The sequence below is a fragment of the Saccopteryx bilineata genome, chromosome X (genome assembly GCF_036850765.1).
Source record: "Saccopteryx bilineata isolate mSacBil1 chromosome X, mSacBil1_pri_phased_curated, whole genome shotgun sequence".
NCBI lineage: Eukaryota > Metazoa > Chordata > Mammalia > Chiroptera > Emballonuridae > Saccopteryx > Saccopteryx bilineata.
Genome location: NC_089502.1, coordinates 70,857,488 through 70,882,218, shown reverse-complemented (window position 1 = coordinate 70,882,218; position 24,731 = coordinate 70,857,488). Strand labels below are relative to the sequence as shown.

Sequence of the window (24,731 nt, the reverse complement as noted above, 5' to 3'; positions counted from 1 at the left end):
ATGACAATCAAGATCAATCTCTCTGGGGCTGAAAAGAATGTGTCTGCTAATGGGAAAGGTGAAAAAAATTATGACTTAGTTATACCTTCTTCCTCTGACTCCATCCCTTTTCTACTTCCAGAGAAATCATTCCTCAGGGTGAGCTACAAGCGAAGCCGCATTTATGAGGTGACAGCTGGACAAAATATGCTCAAAATGGCAGTAAGGGTAGATGCTTTCCCTCGCCCCAATGTGACCTGGTAAGTAGGCCTTTCTTTTCTGAATGTTTCTGTTTTCCAGAGTCTCTTAATTTCCAATGTTAAGATCTGTCTCTTCAATACATTCTTACTGATGGTCAACCATACAACAGACCCTGGGCTCGGTAGTGAGAACTCAGAAATATACTCTAACCTAGGAATGGCCAACATATAGCCTGCGGGCTGGATCCAGCCATCCCAATGAGTTTATGTGGCTTGTGATTAAATTTTTAATATTCTCTGCTACGTTAAAATCTCAGCTACTCAGAAGTGGAAGTGTCTTTGATTATTGGAAATCGAGATATTTAAGAGATAGTGATATGCAGAAAAGAATTCCATGTGAGACTAATCTAGGGTTAACTTCCAATAATTGGTCAAATGGATTTGCAATACTTCTTTATTTTTAAAAATATTCCATTATAAAGATTTATACCTTTTTACTCATCTATACTTGATATGAACTGTTTGACGTTTAGCAGCTATGTGAAACCCACATTCTTTTAGGTGGAGTTTGCCAGTGCACACCCAAGGTCAAATAATTTGTTATTTTTGTGGTCAAGTGTGCTTAATCAAGTGGCATTGTAGCATCATAGACAATAGCTGCAGTTGATAACTGAAAATGTGTCCAGGCTGTTTATAAAACAAAATAATTGTTTTATTTGCAATATAACCCCTTAAACTCATTCTATTAATTAAATATTGTTTCAATTGATTGCGATACAGTTTGGATATTTATATGGTATGTAATTATATTTTTATTAAAATAATATTGTATATTAAAATTTTTCACTCACATTTATTCATAAACAAATTACATAATAAAATTTGGTTTACTTAAACAAATCATTTTTGTATTTAACATTTTTTAATTTTAATATTTCGTCAAGCCCGTGAAAAAAGTTTTCTTTCTAATCTGGCCCGGGGGTAAAAACTGTTGGCCTTGCCTGCTCTAACCCCTACCTTACTTTCAAAATACAACCTCAACAACTAGTGCTTTATCTACTCCTCCACAGGTTTCTTTGTTTGCTTCCTCTTTCCTTTATTTTATTTTATTTATTTTTTTTATTAAATTTAATGCAGTGACATTGATAAATCAGGGTACATATGTTGAGAGAAAACATCTCTAGATTATTTTGACATTTGATTGTGCTGTATACCCCTCCCCCAAAGTTAAATTGTCTTTTGTCACCTTCTATCTGGTTTTCTTTGTGCCCCTCCCCTCCCCCAACCCCTCTCTCCTTCTTCACCCCATCCCCCCTCCCCGCACCCCTGTTGCCATCACATTCTTGTTCATGTCTCTGAGTCTCATTTTTATGTCCCTTCTGTGTATGGATTCATGTAGTTCTTAGTTTCTTTTCTGATTTACTTATTTCACTTCCTTTATTATTTTTTTTACAGGGACAGAGAGAGAGTCAGAGAGAGGGATAGACAGGGACAGACAGACAGGAACAGAGAGAGATGAGAAGCATCAATCATCAGTTTTTCGTTGGACATCTTAGTTGTTCATTGATTGCTTTCTCATATGTGCCTTGACCGTGGGCCTTCAGCAGACTGAGTAACCCCTTGCTCGAGCCAGTGACCTTGGGCTCAAGCTGGTGAGCTTTTGCTCAAACCAGGTGAACCTGTGCTCAAGCTGGCGACCTCAGTGTCTTGAACCTGGGTCCTCTGTATCCCAGTCTGACGCTCTATCCACTGCACCACCACCTGGTCAGGCCTCTTTCCTTTATTGATCGCTCAGGTATTTGGAGAAAATTAGTTTTCTAGTATGGAAAGAGAGGAGGAGATAAGGCTGGGAAGGTAGCCAAAGCCATTGTAGAATTCCACAATCTCAGATTTAGAAGGAGTCTGGAAGATGATCTTACCTGATCTAGTAGAGATCCTTGAGGGTAAGAAGTAATACAATAGAAAGAATATGGGCTTTTGAGCTAGAAAAACCTGTGTTTCAATTTCAGGTTATCAAGTTATCAACAAGTTACTTAAAATCTCTAAGTTTCTGTTTCTTTAGCTGTAAAATCTTGGTGGTGATATCCTATGTTATATAATTATTCTGAGTAATAAATGATAAATTATTATGTTTTTTTTTAAATTCTCTATTGCTTATTAAAGTAGGCAGTAGAGAACCATCAAATACTCTGCAGTAAGGAGTGATAGATTGGAAGCTAAGCTTTATGAATATTAATGTGGCCTTATGTGTGTCAAAAGATTTAGAATAGAAAAAGATGAGAAATATTTTATGGCATTACAGCAATAGCTCATATGAAACATTATATGGGTGTACATAATCTTGAGGCAATGGGAATATAAGAAGGAATGGATTTGGGGAACATTGCAGAGGCAGAATCTTCAAGACTCAGTATCCCATTAGATCTGCTTCACAGTTTTCAAGTTTGGTAGAATGTGAGACTGGTGGTGCTATTAACAGTCTGGGCTTCATCAGGATGAAAGGTAGTGTGGAAGGAGCAGGAAAAAACACCAATATTAGTTCATTTAGAGATAGTCAATTAACATTTTGAAATATGGGTCTGGCGCTTTGTGTTAAAGTTATCAACTGGGGTGTCATCAACAGGGAATGAATAAATGTACCTAAGCAGAGTGCATAGAGAGAAAACAGCCAAAAGGCAGAATCTAGGGCAACATTTATATTCGGTTGTTAAGCCTTTATTGGGCAATTACTGATGGTAACACAATACCCTATACATATTCAGCTTATTAGGAACTCTGACATTTATTATCCAAAGCCCCCTCTTTCCTTATTATAGCTGTCTGATGAAGTATTTTAAGTGCTTTCTCTTTAAGAAACATATTTAAGGGGGAGGGAAATAGAAGAGTCAGTAAAGAAGAGAGATTAACAATGATTAGAACTGCCTCAGATGCTAGAGAGGAAGATCTGATCCCTAAAGTCAAACACTCCAGAAGATCTGAGAGTTATGAATGCTGAGAGAAGGCCACTGGCTTATATAATTATGGCATTGCTGATCAACTTGGAGAATATATTTTGAATGAGTGTCAGAGTGGAAAATCAGAGTTTCAAGTTTTAAGGAATGGATGGAAAGTGAGGAATTGGAAGCATGGATGAAGCCACTTTCCTAAAGTTTTGATTATTAAGATCCACCCATGCTGTCACAAAAGGCAAGATTTCCTTCTTTTTATGGCTGAGTAATTACAATTGTGTAAGTGTACCACAGCTTTTTATCTACTCACCTACTGATGGGCACTTGGGCTGGTTCCCCTTCTTGGTCATTGTAAATAACACTGCAGGGAACATAAGAGTGCATATATTCTTTTGTATTAGTGTTTTGGGTTTCTTGGAATATATTTCCAGAAGTGAAATTGCTGGACCATATAGCAGTTCCATTTTTAATTTTTTGAGGAAACCCCATACTGCTTTCCACAGTGGCTGCACCAATCTGCATTCCCACCAACAACATGTGAGGGTTCCCTTTTCTCTACACCCCCTCCATCACTTGTTGTTTGTTGATTTATTGATGAGAGATATTCTGATGAGTGTGAAGTGATATCTCATTAGTTTGCTAAGTGAAATAAGTCAGTTAGAAAAATAAAAGTATCATATGATTTCACTTATATTTATAATCTAATGAGTACAACAAACTAACAAAGAAATTAGAAACAGACTCATAGATATGAAGAACAAACTGACAGCTGTAAGAATGGATGGAGCTTGAGGGGCTGGGCAAAAATGATGAAGGGATTAAGAAAAAAAGAAATATCATGGATATAGACAACAGTTTGGGTATCACAAGAAGGAAAGGGGAATGGGGGAATTAGAAAAGGGTAAAAGAAAAGATAAATGGTAATAGAAGGAGACTTGACTTGGGGTGCTGAACACACAATACAATATACAGATGATGTAGTATAGAAATGTACACCTGAAAAAAAAGTTTTGACTATTAAGAAAAGAGGAAGAATACAGACTCGGTATTTTACTACCTTTATAGCTGTACAAAGGTGCTCCAGCTTGGGAATTTTATGGAGAGAGTTCTGCTCTTTGACTTCTCCTTGTTCATCATGATGAAACCTAAACAAAATGTCTCTGGGGTAGAAAGCTGGGTATTCTAGATTTCAACACTGTAGTAACCATTTATTTTTCATACTTCATAGGTTCAAAGATGGGAAACCACTTCCAGTAAACCATACCTTTCAGCTTGACCCTCTTAAGTACAAACTCACAATCCTGGAAGTGAATATAAAGCATGCTGGTAACTATACTTTTGCTCTGAGCAACAGCAAGCATGGACTCTACAAAAATCTTACCATACAACTGATTGTCAATGGTGAGTTGTTGGGATTTGAAATCCATGCTACAATCCCAGGGACAGGGGTTTTGAAGGTGCTTTTTGATCATCAGGTGTTGATTAACCCTCTATACTGATAGAATTTCCAGAGCTCTGAATAATTCATTTCCTGTCATTTTCTTTAAAATTAACCTCTTTTTTATTGAGAAAATATAATTTGAGGTAGGGAGAGCCAAAACTCCATCTTGGTATTTGTTTCTGTATATGAAAGGGAATGGAAAGAGGATTACCTTGTCCTCCATGGCTTGTCGTAGATCCACTCCTGCTGACTTCCCTTGAAAGTGGAACAAAATGATATAATCAGAAATTTTGAGCACAACCACCACTGTCTGCCTGTTAATGACCTTACTGCAATTTTATCCAGTGACTTGAAAGCCAGTGTGACTAATCTAGCTTATCTCTTCTTCCAAACCGATGCTCTATTTTAGTCTTTCTGTCTCTGCATTCTCTTCTAGCAGAAGACTTTCCTGCTATTATGAGCAGCCTAGCTTACCTTTCACCTACATGTTGGGCTTCTGGAAAGGAGAAGGGGAGTCCATGAGAAGTAAGAACCATTCCTGGATAGAATGGTCCTTTGTTTTTTTAGCCTTGCTTCATCAGAGAGCAGAATAAGAAGGAGAAGCCAGATGGGTCCTTATGTAGCTCTAAGACTATGCCTCCCCATCCTTTCTTTCTCAACACCAAAACTTTGCAAAGTAGCAGGGGTTGGGGGAGGGAGGAAAGCTTCCTTTTTCAGAATCTTTGTTTTATACAGATCGTAGATTATCTATTTTATTTGTCCACCTTGCTTTCTTGGGAGGTTTCTTAGATTTTTATTGGCCTTCCAATATCAAAAAGAGTAGGCTAATTTGGAAAACTAAAAATAGCTACCATCAATATCCCCATCATTACCATAATTTCCATGGTTCGACAATTTCTAGTCTGGACATGGCAGTAAGCACTCAGCACCTTTTTTTTGCCATTTCTGCTAGTCTCTCAATTAAGGTTTATCACTTTTCTCCTTGGCAGTCACATGGGCAGATGATGAAGGAAAATTTAGTCTTATAACCTATTCTTAAACCCAGATTCCCTGACTCATGCCCTTACTGGCCACATGACCTTATAATTTACTTCACCTTTATGATCCTGTTTTATCATCTTTAAAATAAGCGTCATGATACCTTCCTCACAAAACTGTCATAAAAATCACATCAGGTGAATAAAGTCTCAACTTTTGCTACCTCCTTTTCCTTATCTTTTATCAAAGTCTTATGCCAAAATTGTTCAACATTACTGCTTATGCATGTTGCACCCTGAATCCCAAGAAATAGTTTATACATCAAGTGAAGTATCAGGACACAGTCCATCATCTATTCCAACTGGTCAAAAAAATGCCAAAGCCGAAACCTAGAGCAAAATCCCACATCTTTACCCACCACTATCACTTCCTCTATGTTTCCTCTGTGTTAAACCTACTCTTTGGCTCAGCATTTCACCAGCTAGATATCTGAAGAAGGGAACATGACAATACCTCCTATCTGTCCTAGGAGTTCTCTGGTCAAAACCTGTGTAGTTTGTGCTTTCCCAAGATCATGTTGCTTGTTTTTGTTTGTCTGTTTTTTCTTCTTATGCTTCCAGCTAATGCCTTGGTGATAACACCTTATTAGATAAACTCAATTCAGAGTTTCTCAGGACAAAAAAAAATCTCTCCTCATGGCAGATAGGGAACTAAGGGGCTAGCTACCAGGTGTGATCTCTTTCCTCATGTCCTTACAGAATGGCCTGATGAAACTTTGTTTTCTCCTCCTACAGAAGTGCATACTTGCCTCTCATAGGCCATTGATGTCCAAAGAAATAGTTAATTTGCAGGCATGGGGGTTGGCGGCATAAAACTGCAGTCTCTGAAATGACTCCCTATACCAGGGGTCAGGAACCTATGGCTCGTGAGCCAGATGTGGCTCTTTTGATGGCTGCATCTGGCTCACAGACAAATCATTAATAAAAAATAATAACATTAAAAATATGTATAAAACATTCTCATGTATTACAATCCGTTCATTTCCTACCATTTATGTTCATAGTTGTGGGTGGCTGGAGCCATCACAGCTGTTCTCCGGGCAGGTCGTTGTATGACTCTCACGGAATTACATTTTAAAATATGTAGCTTTCATGGCTCTCTCAGACAAAAAGGTTCCCACCCCTGCCCTATAGTATCCCTTGCTTACCTAAAAAGAAATCTGGATACCACTTTTTTTTTTTCAAATCAGATAACAAAACTGATTTAAGCACCCATACAGGCAGAGATGCATAGCCCTGCACTGGGACTATGGGATACATGAGTAGAGAATAACTATGTTTTTTTCCCTTTTAATCTGCATATACTTTAGTAGATTAAATAGAAAAACAGCATAGCAGCACAGTCTAGCAGAAGTATCCCACCATTCCAAAAGGGAAAAAAAGAGCTCCAAATAAAAATCTAAGAGATAGGGATCAAGAAAGAACAAATAACCCACTTAGGGTCACCCAGCTAGTTCAAATCATGAGTTCATCTAATTCCACCCTATTATCCTCTTCACTTCAAAGATGGGGTGGGTAACTGAGGTTTAGAGTGAGTAAGTGACTTATCCAAGGTATTGTATAGTATGTTAGAAAGCAGCCAAAACTTGAATGTAAATTTTCTGTGTTAGTAAAACTATAGGTTTTGCTGTTGTTTAAGAGACTCAAAATAACAATGATTAGACATGTGGTCATTATTTTACAGTGTATACAAATACTACAACACTATGTTGTATACTTGAAACACACATAATGTTGTATGTCAATTATACCTCAATAATAATTAGCAATATTAATATAGCAAAGTAAATATAAAAATTTCTTAAATATGCTTAAATATATTGTCTCATAAAATTATAAAAATCCTGACCAGGCGGTGGCGCAGTAGATAGAGCATCAGACTGGAATGCAGAGGACCCAGGTTTGAGACCCTGAGGTTGCCAGCTTGAGCACGGGCTCATCTGGGTTGAGCAAAGCTCACAAGCTTGGACCCAAGGTTGCTGGGTCGAGCAAGGGGTTACTCAGTCTGCTGTAGCCCCACGGTCAAGGCACATATGAGAGAGCAATCAATGAACAACTAAAGTGCCATGACAAAAAACTGATAATTCATGCTTCTCATCTCTTTCCGTTCCTGTCAGTCTGTCCCTATCTATCCCTTTCTCTGACTCTCTCTCTCTGTCTCTGAAGAAGGAGAGAGGGGTTAGGGGAGGGGAGGGGCACAAAGAAAACCAGATAGAAGGTGACAGAAGACAATTTAACTTTGGGGGAGGGGTATACAGCACAATCAAATGTCAAAATAATCTAGAGATATTTTCTCTCAACATATGTACCCTGATTTATCAATGTCACTGCATTAAATTTAATAAAAAAAAAACACCAAAAAACAAAAACCACATAAATTTAAAAAAAAAAAGAATGATTAAACAAGATAATACATAAAAATCCTAATCAGTGATCCAGGATCTTTGTTGCTTTGTTATCTCTCAAGTGTTGTTCTCATCCATATGGTCTGAGATAGCTCTCTACCACCAACAGGCAAAGAGGACTTATACTCTACCATTTAAGGACATGACAAGGAATTTGCACACATACCAGAACTTGGTCACATGTTCTGCAAAACATGTAGCTGCAAAAGTGAATAAAAAACATAGTCTTTAAATAAACAACCACATACCATTTTAAAATATATTACTGAGGATGAAAAGGAAAAGTAATAAGCAGAGGAATAAAAAGAAGTTTCTGCCATATATACTGTTATACAAATATAGTTCAGAAACAAAGCCTTGAACTTTGTCTTTATGCTTTAGTCCTTTGCTGCAATTCTTTTGATTAATGCTTATGTCATCTTCAGACCTAGATAGGATTATGTTCATTTTCCTAGCCTCAATATTTCTTGTCATGGTAACAAAAAACAGGTGTTACTATATTTGGTTGGATATACTTATTAATGTGACCCTAAAGACTTCCATCTTGGGTAAGAAAAGTTAGCAAGGCTGAGGGGCACAGACATTCTCTTTAATAGCTACAGATTCTACTGCTAACTGGCCCCACACACCTAATTCAAGGTACATAACCTCATTGCAAGTTTAGCTGCTCAATCCGGAAGTGTTTCTCTCTACCTGTTGTCCTTACTGTTGTAAGAACCATGAGACCATAGACTACCTCCCATGGTTTCCAAGCTTCCCCAACATAGCTCTTAGTGTCTTGGGAGGCATGACTGGGATATGTGGCTTTGCTGAAGGCAAGTACAGAGTGAGAAAAGGGAAGGACAGGGTTGGCTCCACTCCCAATTAAGAAGGTAAGGAAATTCTTGTTGAGGGGTCTATGAAGATATGCTCCCTTTGTATCTCTAACATCTGCTCTTGCTTTTCCTATCCATTTAGGCTTCTCTGAGAAAACTTCTTAACATAATATCCAGAACATTTTTGGGTCAGCTCATTTCACATGAGCTTATCTATAGCCTACTTGCCTCACAAAGAGCAGATCACTCATCAGAAAATCTCTATCAAAAGTCAGGAAAATGAAGAGCCAATGAATCTGTGCTAATTTTAATTGGAATGTGGCAGGTTGGAAAAAAACATCCCCAGAGATATAGCAGCCTTACATCCAAACCAACGTATCTGTAAGAGCCCAGAAATAAACTCACGCATATAGTATATGGTCAAATTAATTTGAGACAATGGAGGTAAGAATATACAGTGGGGGGAAGAACAGTCTCTTCAATAAGTGGTTTTGAGAAAACTGGACAGCCACATGTAAAAGACTGATACTGGACCACTTATCTTACGATTCACTCACTCATTCATTTCCATTGGATTTATTGGGGTGATAGACTGCTTATCCATTGTGCTCTTATACCATACTTAAAAAATTAACTCAAAATGAATTAAATATTTGAATGTAAGACCTAAAACCATAAAGCTCTTATAAGAAAATGTAGGTGATGAGCTCTTTGACATTGAATTTGGAATGATTTTTTTGAACCTGACTCCAAAAGCAAGAGAAACAAAAGTAAAAATTTTAAAAAAATGACATTAAACATAAAAACCTCTGCACAATGAAGCAAATGATCAACAAAGTAAAAGGATAATCTACTGAATGGGAGAAGATATTTGGAAATCATATATCTGATAAATGGTTAATATAAAAAATAGATAAAGAATATATAACTCAATAACAACAAGAACAAAACAAACAATCCAACTGAAAAATGGGAAGAGGACATTTTACCAAAGATACATAGATGGCCAACAGGTACATAAAAGGATGTTCAACATCACTATCAGGGGAATGTAAATCAAATGAGTATCATCTCACAATTGTCAGAATAGCTATTATCATAAAGACAAGGTAACAATTGTTGATGAAGATGTGGGGAAAATAGAACTTTATGTACTCTTGAGAAAATGTGAATTGCTGATGCCACTATGGAAAATAATATAGAGATGCCTCAAAAAATATATAGAACTACCATGTGATCCAAGAACTCTACTTCTGGGAATTTATCCAAAGAAAACAAAAAGACTTATTCAAAAATATATCTGCACCTCTATGTTCATTGTGGCATTATTTACAATAGCTAAGACATGAAAACAACCTGTCTTTGATGGATGCTTGAATATGAAGATTTGCATATATTACTATATAATATTATATATGTGATAAATATCATACATAGTGTGTATGTATATAATATATTTATTATTTATGTATATATAATATAATTACAATATTATATATAGTATGTATATATGTATATACTTACATGTGCACAGAATGGCTATTCAGCCTTACAAAAATGAAATATTGCTGCTTGTGACAGTATAGATAAACCTTTAGGATATTGTGCTAAGTGAAATACCTAAATCACTTATATGTGGAATATAAAAAAACAAATAAACAAGTTTATTAAAATATTGCACATCAATTTATAACCAAATAACAAAATAGAGAAAATAAATATACACAAAAATCTAAACAAAATCCATCATTGGGTTAATACTTTTTCCCCCTCCTTCTCTTTATGAGTTATTTAGGGCAGGTTGGTATCTAAGTCAAGGTCAGGCAGGCCAGCAGTTCCACTGTCTGTTCCCATCTCTCAATTCTTTGCTTCCTGCCCCTAATTAGTTTAAGAATGTTTTGTGGGTCATCGGGAATTCTGAAGAGAAGGGTAGGGCCAGGAAGGCCTCTGGAATTAGCAGTTTAGCTATTCAAAGCTGTTCCTGTTCCTTTCAGTATCCTTTCTTAGCTAGAGAAATGCCAGCAGCTGTCATGCACACCCTGTGGGATGACTCCTTTGGGCTCAAATGGAGCTAAAGAAGTCATCAGTCAGCAAAGTGGATGAATGCCAAGAGGAGCTTGTGGGAAGGCTCAGGTCAAAGGGGTTTATTTTAAACAAATGAACACCTATATTTTCCTTAAACATTACATGGAATCCATGTGTACTTGTGACCCAAAGCTTCACCTCTCAGGAGGACCTTGGGATTACTCTGTTAGATACTGCATGCTGAGAAATTCACAGAGGCTATTTCTATTGCCCTAAAAGGAGGTAGACAAGATGGGTTGGCAGGGGAATAAGGACATAAGGATTTTGTGAAAATCCTATGTGGCTTGGCCACTTTTAAAATCTCTCTCTCTCTCCTTCCTCCCATCACTTGGGAAAAAGAAAAACAGCAGAAATAGCAGGGCACTTCTTTCTATCACTCACAAAAATCCTTCTTTGTGGCCAAGTACTAATGCATTGTATTGTACATATATACCATATCATCTTTATCTGCTTGTATATTTTTAAATTTTATAACATCATATATATAATTTTCCTTGTCAAATAACAATGTTTGTCCAGAAACATACTGCTTTGGCAAAATTATTAACTAAAAATGCTGAGCAAAGTATGCGAATTATCTTTTTAAAGACACTTTAAATGTATATTTAAAATTTACTCTTCAATTGCAATTTACATTTACTATTATTTTATATTAGTTTCCAATGTATGGCATAGTGGTTAGACAATCATATACTTTACAGAATGATCCTCCCCAAAATCTCCACTCGTCTGTTGATAGAGATAGGTACTTGGGTTGTATCCATATTTTGACTTCTTTATTAATGCTGCAATGCACATAGGGGTACATATATCTTTTCAAATTAGTGTTTTCGATTTCTTTGAATATATATTCAGAAGTGGAATTGCTGTGCTACAAGGTCGTTCTATTTTTAATTATCTTGAGGAACCTCTATACTGTTTTCTATTATGGCTGTATCAATTTGCAACCCCACCAACAGTGCACAAAGGTTCCCTTTTCTCCACATCTTCACCAATATGTGTTGTTTGTTGCTCTGTTGATGACAGACATTTTGACAGGTGTGAGGTAATATCTCATGGAGATATTAATTTGCATTTCTTTGATCATTAGTGACATTGAGCATCTTTTCATATGTCTATTAATCATCTGTATGCCCTCTCTGGATAAGTGCTATTCAGGTCCTCTACCTGTTTTTTAATTGGATTGTTTGTTGTTAGTGGTAGTGGTGTTGTCTGAATTCTTAATAAATTTTATAATTAACACCTTATTGGATGTATTATTAGCAAACATCTTTCATTAAGTAGGTTGTTTGTTTTATTGATGGTTTCCTTTGCTGTGAAAAATCTTTTAGTTTATTTTTTTAATTTATTTACTTATTTATTTATTTGATAGAAAGAGAGAGGAAGACAGACAGGGACAGACAGACAGGAAAGGAAAGAGATAAGAAGCATCAACTTATAATTGATGCATAACCTTACTTGTTCATTGATTGCATTCTTATATGTGCCTTGACTGGGGGTCTCTAGCCAAGTCAGTGACCCCTTGTTCAAGCCAAGGACATTGGGCTCAAGCCAGTGACCATGGGATAATGTCTATGATCCCATGCTCAAACTGGTGACTCCACGCTCAAGCTGGTGAGCCTGCACTCAAGCCAGATGAGTCCATGCTCAAGCTGGCGACCTCAGGGTTTCAAACTCGAGTCTTCAGTATCTCAAGGTGATGCTCTATCCACTGAGTCACCACCCGGTCAGGCCCATTTACTTCATTTTTTTTCTTTTCTTTCTCTTGCCTGAAGAGGTATATCAGGAAATAATATTACTAAAATGTGTTACAAATATATAGTGGAACATTATTTGGCATTAAAAAAACAATTAAATCTTATCATTTGCTGCTGGGTGGACATAGAGGGTATTATGCTAAGTGGAATAAGTCAAACAAAGAAAGACAAATACCAGATGATTTCACTTATACGTGGAATCTAAATAACAAAATAAATGAACAAACAAAATAAAAATAGAATCATGGAGACAGAGAAAAAAACTGAAGGTTGCCAGTTGGGAGTAGTGTTGGGGAGTTGGATATAAAAGGTGTAGGAATTAAGTAGTACAAATTGTTAGTTACAAAATAGTTACGGTAATGTAAAGTATAGCATAGGGGATATGGTCAACAATACTGTAATATCTATGTATGGTTCAAAGTGGGTATTAGAATTATTGAGAGATCACATTGTAAATTATAATTGTCGAACCAGTATATTGTACACCTTAAACTAATATAAAATAATATTTAATTTCACCTGTAATTTAAAAATTTTAAAAATCAGTTAATCAAATAATTATAGAGCTATCTACTATATTCTAGGTAGTATTCTAGATTCTGGGGTTGTTGCAGAAAATAAAAAAATAAACCTTCTGGCCTTCATGTTATATGTTATAGAAAGATGTACATGGGAAAACAAATCTGATAAATATACAATATTCCAAGTGAGAAAGCACTTAGAAGTATTATGGATAAATTAAAAGCAATGGAAAGAAGCTAGAGAGTAATGAAAGGAGTTACCATTATATATAACTATTTTCTTCTGAATCTTTTGATTGGCCTATTCCCTAAGTAGCTAAATCAGTTTGAATTTAAGTTCTTATGGAGACAAATAGGCAGAAAAGACAGAAGTCATTTAGAAAAAGAGAAGTTATTGGCACCATGTGGGCCAGACATAATTATATATACTGCTCACAAAAATGAGGGGATATTTCAAAATGAATATGAAGTGATAAAAAAGGAAGCATTTGTTTATTAAACAAGAACATCAGAAAAGCAAATGACATTTCAAAGAAAGTTGTTTGGTTATGCAAATAAGATGTAAAACCAGCTTTTATTTCATTGGTAAAAGTGCACTATACAAAAGGCTGAAAGTACTGGAGTATCTGTATGTTCTCTGATCCCCTCATTTTTGCGACCAGTTAGACCTTAGGTACTTTACTCATGAATTCTTCACTTCCTTACCACCAAATAAAAAAAAGTTATAAATTGTTACCGCTAACCCAGGATAGTCATTCCTCTGAGGTCACCTGACCCAACAACCTTATTTTTATTTTATGTATATATGCATGTATGTATTTATTTATTTAGTTAGGTTGTTATTAAAGTTAACACACACAATATTATATTAGTTTCAGTTGTACAACAGTGATACAACATTTATATACCTTACAATGTGATTACCACAATAAGTCTAATAATAACCATCTGTTATCATACACAGTTATTATAATATTATTGAATTATTCCTTGTGATGTACATTATATCTCTGTGACACTTATACTATTCACAAAAATTACAGGATATTTCAAAATGAATATGAAGCAATAAAATATCCCTTAATTTTTGTGAGCAGTGTATTTTGTAACTAGAATTTGAATCTCCTATTCCCTCTCACCTATTCACCTATATTGTCATTCCCCTTCCCTCTGGCAACCATCAGTTTGTTTTCTTTATCTATGAATCTGTCTCTTCTGCCAACAAACTTATTTTAAAATTGAGGAAAATGAAGATATAGACCAAGGTCAGCTAATGGAAGAGTCTCGATAGAGCCCAAGCTCATGTGTTCCAGGTCTGAGGAGCTGTTTCACCAATTTAGAGATCTGCTTCTTATAGTCTGGGTCTTAAATTCCAAAACCAAGCTAATTTGCTGAATTAAGAAAATTCAGTTTTCCCTCCTATGTGTCTCATTTACTCTCACACTACCGATTGTCTTGTGAGACTTACAAATCCAGATATGTGGGTGTTCCTCCTCCACCAAGCAATTTTATGTGACACCAGCTGAGTGTCCTACAATTTAACACAATCTGACAATATCCATCTGGAAATAGCATCAGATTCTACTGGTTAAGAGCTCAGTCTCATAAAGCAGCCCCCACTTTGTCATTTAGTTCCCGTTCCTCCTACAGGGCACCACTTGCTGTGGAGACAATGACTACTCAGACCACATGGCTTGCACAGAGGAACCTAGGAGAGACCACCTCACAATCCCCTATACAGGTTTCATGAGACATCCCTTGCCCCCAGTCCTTAAGGATATATATTGATACACACAAATTGAAGCAGAGATGAGAATGAGGAAGTCAGGAAGCAGAGAAGAAAATGAGGAAGTCAGGAAGGGGAACTTCCTTAGAGCAGATAAAAAGGCAATCGAGAAGAAGCTCAAATGTCCCTACCTACTGATTAATCAGAATTACTAATTCTATCCCTATTGTGCTGCCTCAGCACAGTACTGCAGTCAGTATTTTTGTCAGTAAAGCCACTGTGGCTTTTGCCTCAGAGCACTGAACTCTGTCCTGTTCTATGTTCCTATTCCGGGCCTCTATACTACTTCAGGTACCAATCACCTGTCTGAGCTACAAACTGAAGTTTCTCAGGCACCTCTCCTCAGATTTGACTGATTATCTAGAGTATATCACAGAAGTCAGGAAAACACTTGCATTTGCTGGTTTACTAAAGGATATGACAAAAAATGCAAATGAACAACAAGCTGAAAATATACATAGGGAGAGGTGTGGGAGAGTACCTGTGGAATTGGTATGTGTCACCCTCTCTGCATGTGGATGTGTTCACCAACCTGAAAGTTCTTTTAACCTAATACTATTGGGATTCTTATGTAAGCATGGCCACCTATTAACTGCATTTACAGCCTCTCTTCTCTCTCTGGAGGGTGGGGGCTAAGGTTGAAAATTCCATCTTCTAATTATGGGTCTATCTTTCTAACAGCCCACATTCATGTGCCATCAGAAGCCCACCCAGAGTTGCCCGATCAAAACAAAAGATACCTCTATCACCTCAGAAATTCCAAGGGATTTAGGAACTTCATATCAGGAACCAGGGTCAAAGACCAAATGTTAGAACAAAAAAAATGTTCCTAGTGCTTTTATCACTTAGGAAATGACAAGGATTTTAAGTGTTGTAATTTTACACTGGCCTATATACCTGGAGCAGGTAATTGCTTAAAATGGTTAGAAGCAGGGCACACATCACTAGTGACAGAGAGGGTGTTATTTTTCATTAAGAGAACGGCCATTTCTTCTTTTTTTTTCTTACTCAATTACATATTGTTTGAGATGACTAAACCCTGAACCCTTTGATAAGGCCCCCTGCAATTTTAAGTAACTTCTAGCTACTCTTATCAGCTTGAAGTTCTAAAATTAGTTTCAGGAAATGCCTTCCTAGGCATCTGGAGCAGGAGTAACACCATCTATCCTCTGAGAGATCTAAACCCAGAGAGCATCACACATCTCAGCAGTTTCTCTTCACTAGACAAGGTGAAGGGTGTCCCCCCAGCTTACAGACAATCTATAAAGCATGATCTCATTTCATCCCCATGACTATTCTGAAATATGATTTTTATCCCTATTCTTCAAAAAACACCTTGGGATGTAGGAACTCACTTATTATCTCACTTATAAGATGAAGAAATTGAGGCACAGAGAGATTGAACAATTTGCACAATATCTTACAGCAGCCAAGTGGCAGAGGTAAGATTTTAAACTACACAAAGGTTCCAAAGGACATGCTCTCAAACATGGAAAACCTTAATGAAAAATTCTAAAAATATTGATAACCTAAACATGACCTAGGAGGCTCTTTCCAGTGGCAGTTCTGGAAACCCTGCCACCAGACTCTAGAAGAGCCTTGATGAGTCTAGAAAGGACACACTTTCCATCACTGTCTTAGGTCTGGGGAGACTTGACCTTCTTGGTGAATTCTAGGGCATCTCAGACCACTTTCCAAGACTTTCTGATGGTTTTACATTAACTTTCTTAAAGTGTGTCAGAAGACCTGCTACAGAATCGAAAAGAAAATATAATTCGAGTAGGGAGGCTTCTGCCATAGCTAAGAGGATGTAGGGGAATGAGAGCACAGTAATCAGAAGACAAGGCCCTGACTTCGGCATTAGATAACTCTGCGTCCAAAACCTAGCCAGCTACTAGTGGCATGGCCTTTGTCAATTCATTGATCTCACTGCCTAATGAAATTTTAAGGATTAAAAAAGATGATAAATGTAAAGCCTTATCAAGGCCCTGGCACATAGTAGTTACACCAGAAATCTCTCTGCTCTCAAGAATGAAAGCATGGCATAATACATGGAGCTTCATGTGGTTTTGGAGTCAGACTGATTCTCTGTCACTGGTTCCTAGCTGTGTGACTTTGTGCATATATTTTAACTTAGAGTGCCAGTTTTTCTTTTCTTTGAAATAAATAAATGATACCAATTTCTTAGAGTTGCTATAAGGATAGAATGAGTCACTGCATTAAAATACCTGGCATGGAATAAGCCCTAAATAAGCAGCTCCATCTTTTATTATGAACAAAGTGCCTAGTACATTATAGGCTGGCATCCCACAAATATAACTTCCCTTCTCTCTTCAGAAAGCAGTTATGGCCAGGCTGATAGTTCCTTCCGGTTATCTGCTATTTGGCTCTTGCTCAATCTTTTTTTTTTTTTTTTCAGATCTAAATACAAAGCTTTTCAAATACATGTTTTAAAACAATTTTTTCCCACTCAATGCTGAAATACACATTGTAGCTGATTACATTATTTGAATCACAGTGTTCAGGTTTGCAGAAATAATTGCTATTGGAATCTTTCCCATGGTTCTTTGCACACTCAAATTATATTTATTATACTGAGGTTCACTCAGTGTAGTCACTATTTGCAACTGAGTAAAGAAAGTGGTGAGCTTCCTCCAAGTTCTCAGCTCTATGGAACCTTGAGACACCTTGCCCAACTCAGTTATGTTTGATTACAAAAACATCTCTAGCCTGACTAGGTGGTGGTGCAGTGGTTAGAGCATTGGACAGGGATGCGGAGGACCCAGGTTTAAGACCCTAAGATCACCAGCCTGGTCATGGGCTCATCTGGTTTGAGCAAGACTCACCAGCTTGGACACAAGGTTGCTGGCTCAAACAAGGGGTTAATTGGTCTGCTGTAGTCTCACGGTCATGGCACATATGAGAAAGCAATAAAAAACAACTAAGGTGTCGCAACGAAAAACTGATGATTGATGCTTCTCATCTCTCTCCATTCCTGTCTGTCTGTCCTTCTCTATCTCTCTCTCTGACACTCTCTCTGTCTCTGTAAAAAAACAACAACAACAACTACAAAAACATCTCTAGCCAGGATGAATTTCAGCAATCAGTGATGGCTTTCTGGGCTATAAAGTGCGTACCATTATGGTGATTAGCTTACCCAACCAAATTTGAAATATATAATTAAATATGATGTATATTTTAAATAATTATGTAGGAACCAGCCTTCTGAGTTATTTGGGACCTTTTGACATGTGATTTAGGTGAATAATAAAACAATAGTGGGTAACAAGACAGTTGTCATTCTAATATGGCTGTAAAACAATGAACCCTCTGGCTCTGAAAAGAGTAGATATTTGGTCCTAAGCTTCCATTGTCTGATTGGAGTTCTAGAAATTCTCAGGAAAGCCAACAACTCCTAGGAATAAAGAGACCTTTGTGCCAATATTTCTATATAAAGAATGCCTCATTCACTATGTGGCATGGTATACCACCCAAGAGGCACTCAGAAGTACTTATTAATGGGTTAAGAATCCTTTAGACTCAAACAGTCACAAAAATCAATGCTGAAAGAGAAACAGTAAATATTTAGATTCAACTCACCCCCAGTCTGGCAGATTCATAAGAGAGGTCCAAGAGAGGAAGAGACTAATTCAAGGTCACATTGACCTAAATATACCTGCTTTGTTGAAGACAGGTATGCCTGCAAATCCAGATGTATTTATAGTAAAAAGGACTTAAAATTATGATTGGGAGAACATATCCCTTGTCTTGCAAATTTAAGTTAGTGCTTATATGAATCTTAAATGTTTTAGAGCCTTAAAGGTGACACTAGCCCTGCCATCTTGAATTTTATTTCATTCACCCATTCATCCTTTCATTCTCATGTATATTTATTCTTCACAAAACACCAACAAAAAACAAATATTTTTATTTCCACAATCCCTTCAAAAGGGAGCAGGCCCTTTATCCTAATCAGCATTGAAAGACAAAGACTCCAACCTTGTTCTTGACATGTCAGTCATATGTCCCTTAATTCCCAAGTTCTTAATACTGGCTCCAAGAATGCCTTCAACAAAAAAAAGAAAAGAAAAGAAAAAAAAAGTTCTGAGATCATGGAAAATGCAGACAATACACATTGATCCTAAAATTCATTTACTAGAGGAAATCCGGTGGCTGCCCTTATTTTATTTGCTTCAAACAAAGGAAAGGGAGTAGGATAAGGAAATTGTGTGAAGGGGAGGTGAGAGACTTGACTCCAGATGGAGCCAGGAATAGACGTTCTATTGCTAGAGGTAGTCATTGTGAGGACCACAAGTTCAAGGGCAGTACTGGTTTCGGCCAGAGACAAACATATATAATAGTTATTATTTTCCTAGAATTTGGGTATTCCAGAGGCTGAAAGAGCTAACTTTCCTGTCTTCTCACTCTCATCTAGAGTTACGTGTTGAGCCTGGAGAAGGTGACAGCTACAAAAAACAAAATAGGAAAGATATTGCTGATCTTGTGCTAGAAGCTAAAGTTAATTAGGCCTTGGAGGGGAGAAATAGAAGGAGGGAGTGGGAGAACAAAATGAAGCCAGATTGTCACAGGAGAATCAGTGAGCAACAGTTTATATTTACAATCCCCAGAAAAACAAACAAACAAAAAGCATTATTTAAGGATGAAAGAAAACTAGTTAGCCTGCTCTACATCCCATCATATTGCAAATATTTTTACTGTGAATATAATAAATTGCTGTCAGTTAATTTTTTGTAAAGGTCTGTCAGTTAGCTCTTACATTTGTGAAGAGATACAACTGAGATCAGTTTTAAATACGAATGCTCCAACATCCAAACCACATCTCAGTTTTCTAAAGGTTTGAGGATTTTGCACCAACATTAGAGACAGCAATATTGGAAAGCACAGTGGAATTCTGCTTGTCTGTCACATGACAAAGGACTGTGGCTTAACACTTTCAAACATGAATTTATTGAGTCTTACAAGACACATAGCACTGAATGTACTAGGCTCTGGAGGTACAGTAGGGAACAACACTGATAAGAGTTTCATCTGTTACTGAACTCCTGCTTTTGTAATGATTGGTAGAATGTGTGAGTAAGGGAGAATGAGAGGTCAAATATGACATGTGTGTTGTTGGCTGATGTGACTGAGCAGATTACTGAAATAATGAATAGAGGAGAAGGGGAAATGAGGAGTTTTATTTTTTTTACAGGAGACACAGTGTAGTGGTTATAAACCTGAGTGGTAGATTGTCTAGGTTTCATTCCTTACTTTTCTACTTTTCCTAATCCTTGGGCAAGTTATTTCATCTCTTTGCATCTCAGTTTATTCATCTGTAAAATAAAGCTAAAGGAAGTCCTTTCCTAGTGGGATGTTATGAAGTTAAATGAGGATCTATAATATAAAAAACACTTAAAAATAGTGCCTGAGACTTGGTTAGTGCTATATATGTTTATTGTTGTTGTTATTATTATTATTATTGTAAATGTTGAGTTTATTATGTTTATGGGATAGTAGAGTTGCAACAAGTTATGACAGGGGTTGGGAAACTTTTTGGCTGAGCCATGAACGCCACATATTTTAAAATGTAATTCCGTGAGAGCCATACAACGACCCATGTACATTACACATTATCCAATAAAAATTTGGTGTTGTCTCGGAGGACAGCTGTGATTGGCTTCAGCCACCCGCAACCATGAACATGAGCAGTAGGAAATGAATGAATTGTAATACATGAGAATGTTTTATATTTTTAACGTTATTATTATATTTTATTAAAGATTTGTCTGTGAGCCAGATGCAGCCATCAGAAGAGCCACATCTGGCTCGCAAGCCATTGGTTCCCGACCCCTGAGTTATGAGAAAGGGCTTTGGAGCTAGACTACCAGAATTCATGGCCTCAGCTCTGAACTGTGTGATTTTCTGAAAGCTACTTAACATTTCAATCTCTTTATCTGTAAACAAAGATAATCACAGTATTAACCTCAGAGGGTGGGGATTAAATGAGTTCACTTGCATAAAGAGCTTAAAATAATGCCATGCATGTAGATCAATTAACTTTTATTATATTAGTAACATTGATAGTATTAATATTATCATTCAACTAGAGACGTGGAGTAAGCAGTTGGGTATACATTTAGACAACTCAGAAGTGAGATTCCTGTAAATCAGGTAGAAACCTATTATTGTTGGTTTTCTTAAATCCAAATGAAAACAATAAGCATTACTGAATATAGAAAAAAAGCCTATTCTTAGCTTTTGTAATTAAGTTCAACATATGACTCTTGGGCACTGACTTTGTGCCTAGGGTGCAGAGGTGAACTTAATGTCAGTCCTACTTTTGTTAAGCTTCCAATCAAAAAGACTATTTTGAAATACATACCTGTCATTTGGGGACTTGGATTCACTTCTCTTCAACAGGGCTCTAGTGTGCTTACTAGAGGTGAAATATTAAAAATAATCACAAGTAGGGCATAGGCATTTACTAATTAGGTCATGCTATAGTGTAGGTAAGCAGTGTTAGAGGTCTCTGGTCAGACATTAACCCTTGAGTTGCTGGGCCACAGGAAGGGCCTCTGCATGGGGAGGACCTAAGGTAGTGAGTGGTAGTGAGGAAAGGGTACTTAGGAAACAGAGTAATAGCTTTTTATGAACTGATGTAGAAATATTTCAACATTCTAACCATTGGGATTCCTTTACTGGTATTACAGTTAAAATATCAGCCCTGGTGTGGGACCTTAATCTCTGCTATTTTCTCTTCTTGTCCAGAAAAACCGAAAATCTACGAGAAGGATACAGATTTGAAGAACATCCAGCCAATACTTCTAGGCAGTGAGAATATCCTTCGCTGTACAGCAAGTGGCCTGCCTGTGCCCTCCTTCACATGGGCTTGGGAACCCTGTAGCCAGAAAGATGAGTTGTAAGTGACTTGCATCCAAAGGACCCTGCATAGAGTTTCGGGTTTACTGAGCTACAGGAGGGACTGGCAGTCTTAAGATCTTATCAGAAGATTTTCTCTTTTATATGATGTGGCAGGTGTTGTTAGTTGTCTTTGAATAGGGCCTTGGAAGTGCAAAGAAGAGGTAGTATGCCAATAACTACCAAAGCCCAGGTCTTGGCCTGTTTTTTCCAAAGTCACAGCCTCAAATTAGAGTAGAAGTAATTGTTATGGTTTACAGGCCTAGGACGTTTAGATTTAGATTGTAATTGAAGATTTAATTGGTAAATACAGAATAGGGCAGGTTTCCAAATATTTGTCATTGCATAGAGAAACAATCAATAATAGTCTTGGAACGTAGACATGTCTCATCTCTCCAACAACTGCTTACATGATAAGCCTGATTGAAATATTAATCCCACAATGAGAAAATCTGTCAACAAATAATATTTTTAGATCACAGAACACTCATTTAGGACAGGGATTCCTCTTTCCCAGTAACAAATGGAGATACAGAGGCTAAGAAAGATAAATGAGTTACTTGACAAAATACAAAAGTCAAGAGAGACATCACAATGAAAACCAAGCATCCTAATTCTTACCCCTTAAGAGCTTCCATTTATTGAACCTCTACTATATACCTGGAACATATTAGATACTTTGATTTTTGCTTTGTGGCAATAAGTTCTATTTCAAAGTGTTTGTTTCAGTCACCTCTGAGACAATGAGTCTCATGTAGCCCTGAATAATTAGAAAAAAAAAAAGGAAAATTCAGAGAGGTGAAGTGACTTGCCCCAAATTCCAGAGTAGGCAGCATATAAGAAAACATCATCAATGCTCACCCGCTTCCTACCACACAACCTCCCTACAGACTTCACACATGCAAAAAAATTCTGTTTCACCATAACTCTGAAATGGTGCAGAGGACAGTTCACTCAGATTTCCTTTGTAGTGAGAAGGATGACATATTAGCTGACAAAAGAAGTTCATCTTATTAAGTCATTGCACTGTGCTGAAGGTTGAGTTTTAAGCACGTGGTAATGAATGAGGGGGCATCACAGGGGATAAACTCTGAATGGGAATGTCTAAGAAATACATTTTGAAAGGCCCAGGGTTTTACGATCTGGCTTTGATTTGGAGGAAAATGTAGGTAAGAAATATAGTTATCAGACCAAGATAAATCTTCAAACAGAAAAGTCTGCTAGTCTGTGTCTCACAGGTAGGTACTTTCTAGACAGCTTTTTTTTTCATTAGTTGTTGAATGAATAAACAAATTGTAGTTTACTCATATAAAGAAAATTTTAAATTAATTTTAATGGGGTAACATTGATAAATCAGGGTACATATGTTCAGAGAAAACATCTCTAGGTTATTTTGACATTTGATTATGCTGCATTCCAATCACCCAAAGTTCAATTCTCTTCCGTCACCTTCTAACTGGTTTTCTTTGTGCCCTCAACACCATCCTTCTCCTCCCCACCACCCTGTAACCCCCACACTCTTGTCCATATCTCTGAGTCTCATTTTTAAGTCCCACCTATGTATGGAATCATATAGTTCTTAGTTTTTTCTGATTTACGTATTTCCCTCAGTATAATGTTATCAAGGTCCATCCATGTTGTTGTAAATGATCTGATGTCATCATTTCTTATGGCTAAATAATATTCCATAGTTTATATTTATGTACCAAAGCTTTTTAATCCACTCGTCCATTGACGGACACTTGGGCTGTTTCCAGATCTTCGCTATTGTGAACAATGCTGCCATAAACATGACGGGACATTTCTTCTTTTCTAATAGTGCTATGGTGTTCTTGGGGGAATATTCCTAAAAGTGGTATAGCTGGATCAAAAGGCAGTTCAATTTTTAATTTTTTCAAAATCTCCATACTTTTTTTCATAGTGGCTGCACCAGTCTGCATTCCCACCAGCAATGCAGGAGGGTTCCCTTATCTCCACATCCTCGCCAGCACTTATTCTGTGCTGTTTTGTTGATGAGTGCCATTCTGACTGATATGAGGTTATATCTCACTGTGGTATTAATTTGCATTTCTCTAAAGATTAGTGATATTGAGCATTTTTTCATATGCCTATTGGTCATCTGTATGTCCTCTTTGGAGAAGTGTCTATTCATTTCTTTTGCCCATTTTTTGATTGGATTGTTTATCTTCCTGATATTGAGTTTTACAAGTTCTTTATAAATTCTGGTTATTAATCCCTTATCAGATGTATTGTCAAATATATTCTCCCATTGTGTAGTTTGTCTTTTTATTCTGTTCTTATTGTCTTTAGCTATGCAGAAGCTTTTTAGTTTGATATAGTCCCATATGTTTATCCTGTGTTTTATTTCACTTGCCCGTGGAGATAAATCAGCAAATATATTGCTGCGAGAGATGTCAGAGAGCTTACAGCCTATGTTTTCTTCTAAGATGCTTATGGTTTTACAGCTTACATTTAAATCTTTAATCATTTTGAGTTTATTTTGAAAAAGGTGTAAATTGCTGGTCTAGTTTCTTTTTTTTTTTTTTTTTGCAGGTAGCTGTCCAATTTTTCCAACACCATTTGTTGAAGAGGCTCTCTTTATTCCAATGTATGCTCTTACCTCCTTTGTCAAATATCAGTTGTCCATAAAGATGTGGGTTTATTTCTCGGTTCCCAGTTCTGTTCCAATGATCTATAACCTGTTCTTATGTCAGTACCAAGCTGTTTTGAGTACAATGGCCTTGTCGTATAACTTGATATCCGGAAGTGTGATACCTCCCACTTTATTCTTCCTTTTCAAGATTGCTGAGGCTATTCGTGTTCTCTTTTAATTCTATAT

At 36.9% G+C, this 24,731-nt stretch overlaps 1 protein-coding gene across 4 annotated transcripts in view; it reads left to right on the top strand.

Moving 5' to 3' along the window:
- LOC136316702 (vascular endothelial growth factor receptor kdr-like) overlaps positions 1-24,731 on the top strand; it is a 277,304-nt gene that overhangs the window by 113,030 nt on the left and 139,543 nt on the right. For all 4 annotated transcript variants that reach the window (XM_066248756.1, XM_066248754.1, XM_066248755.1 and 1 more), the window contains exons 8-10: positions 122-239; positions 4,356-4,528; positions 21,743-21,893. In XM_066248756.1, the coding sequence (XP_066104853.1) occupies positions 122-239; positions 4,356-4,528; positions 21,743-21,893 (442 nt within the window). The remainder of the gene's footprint in view (positions 1-121; positions 240-4,355; positions 4,529-21,742; positions 21,894-24,731) is intronic.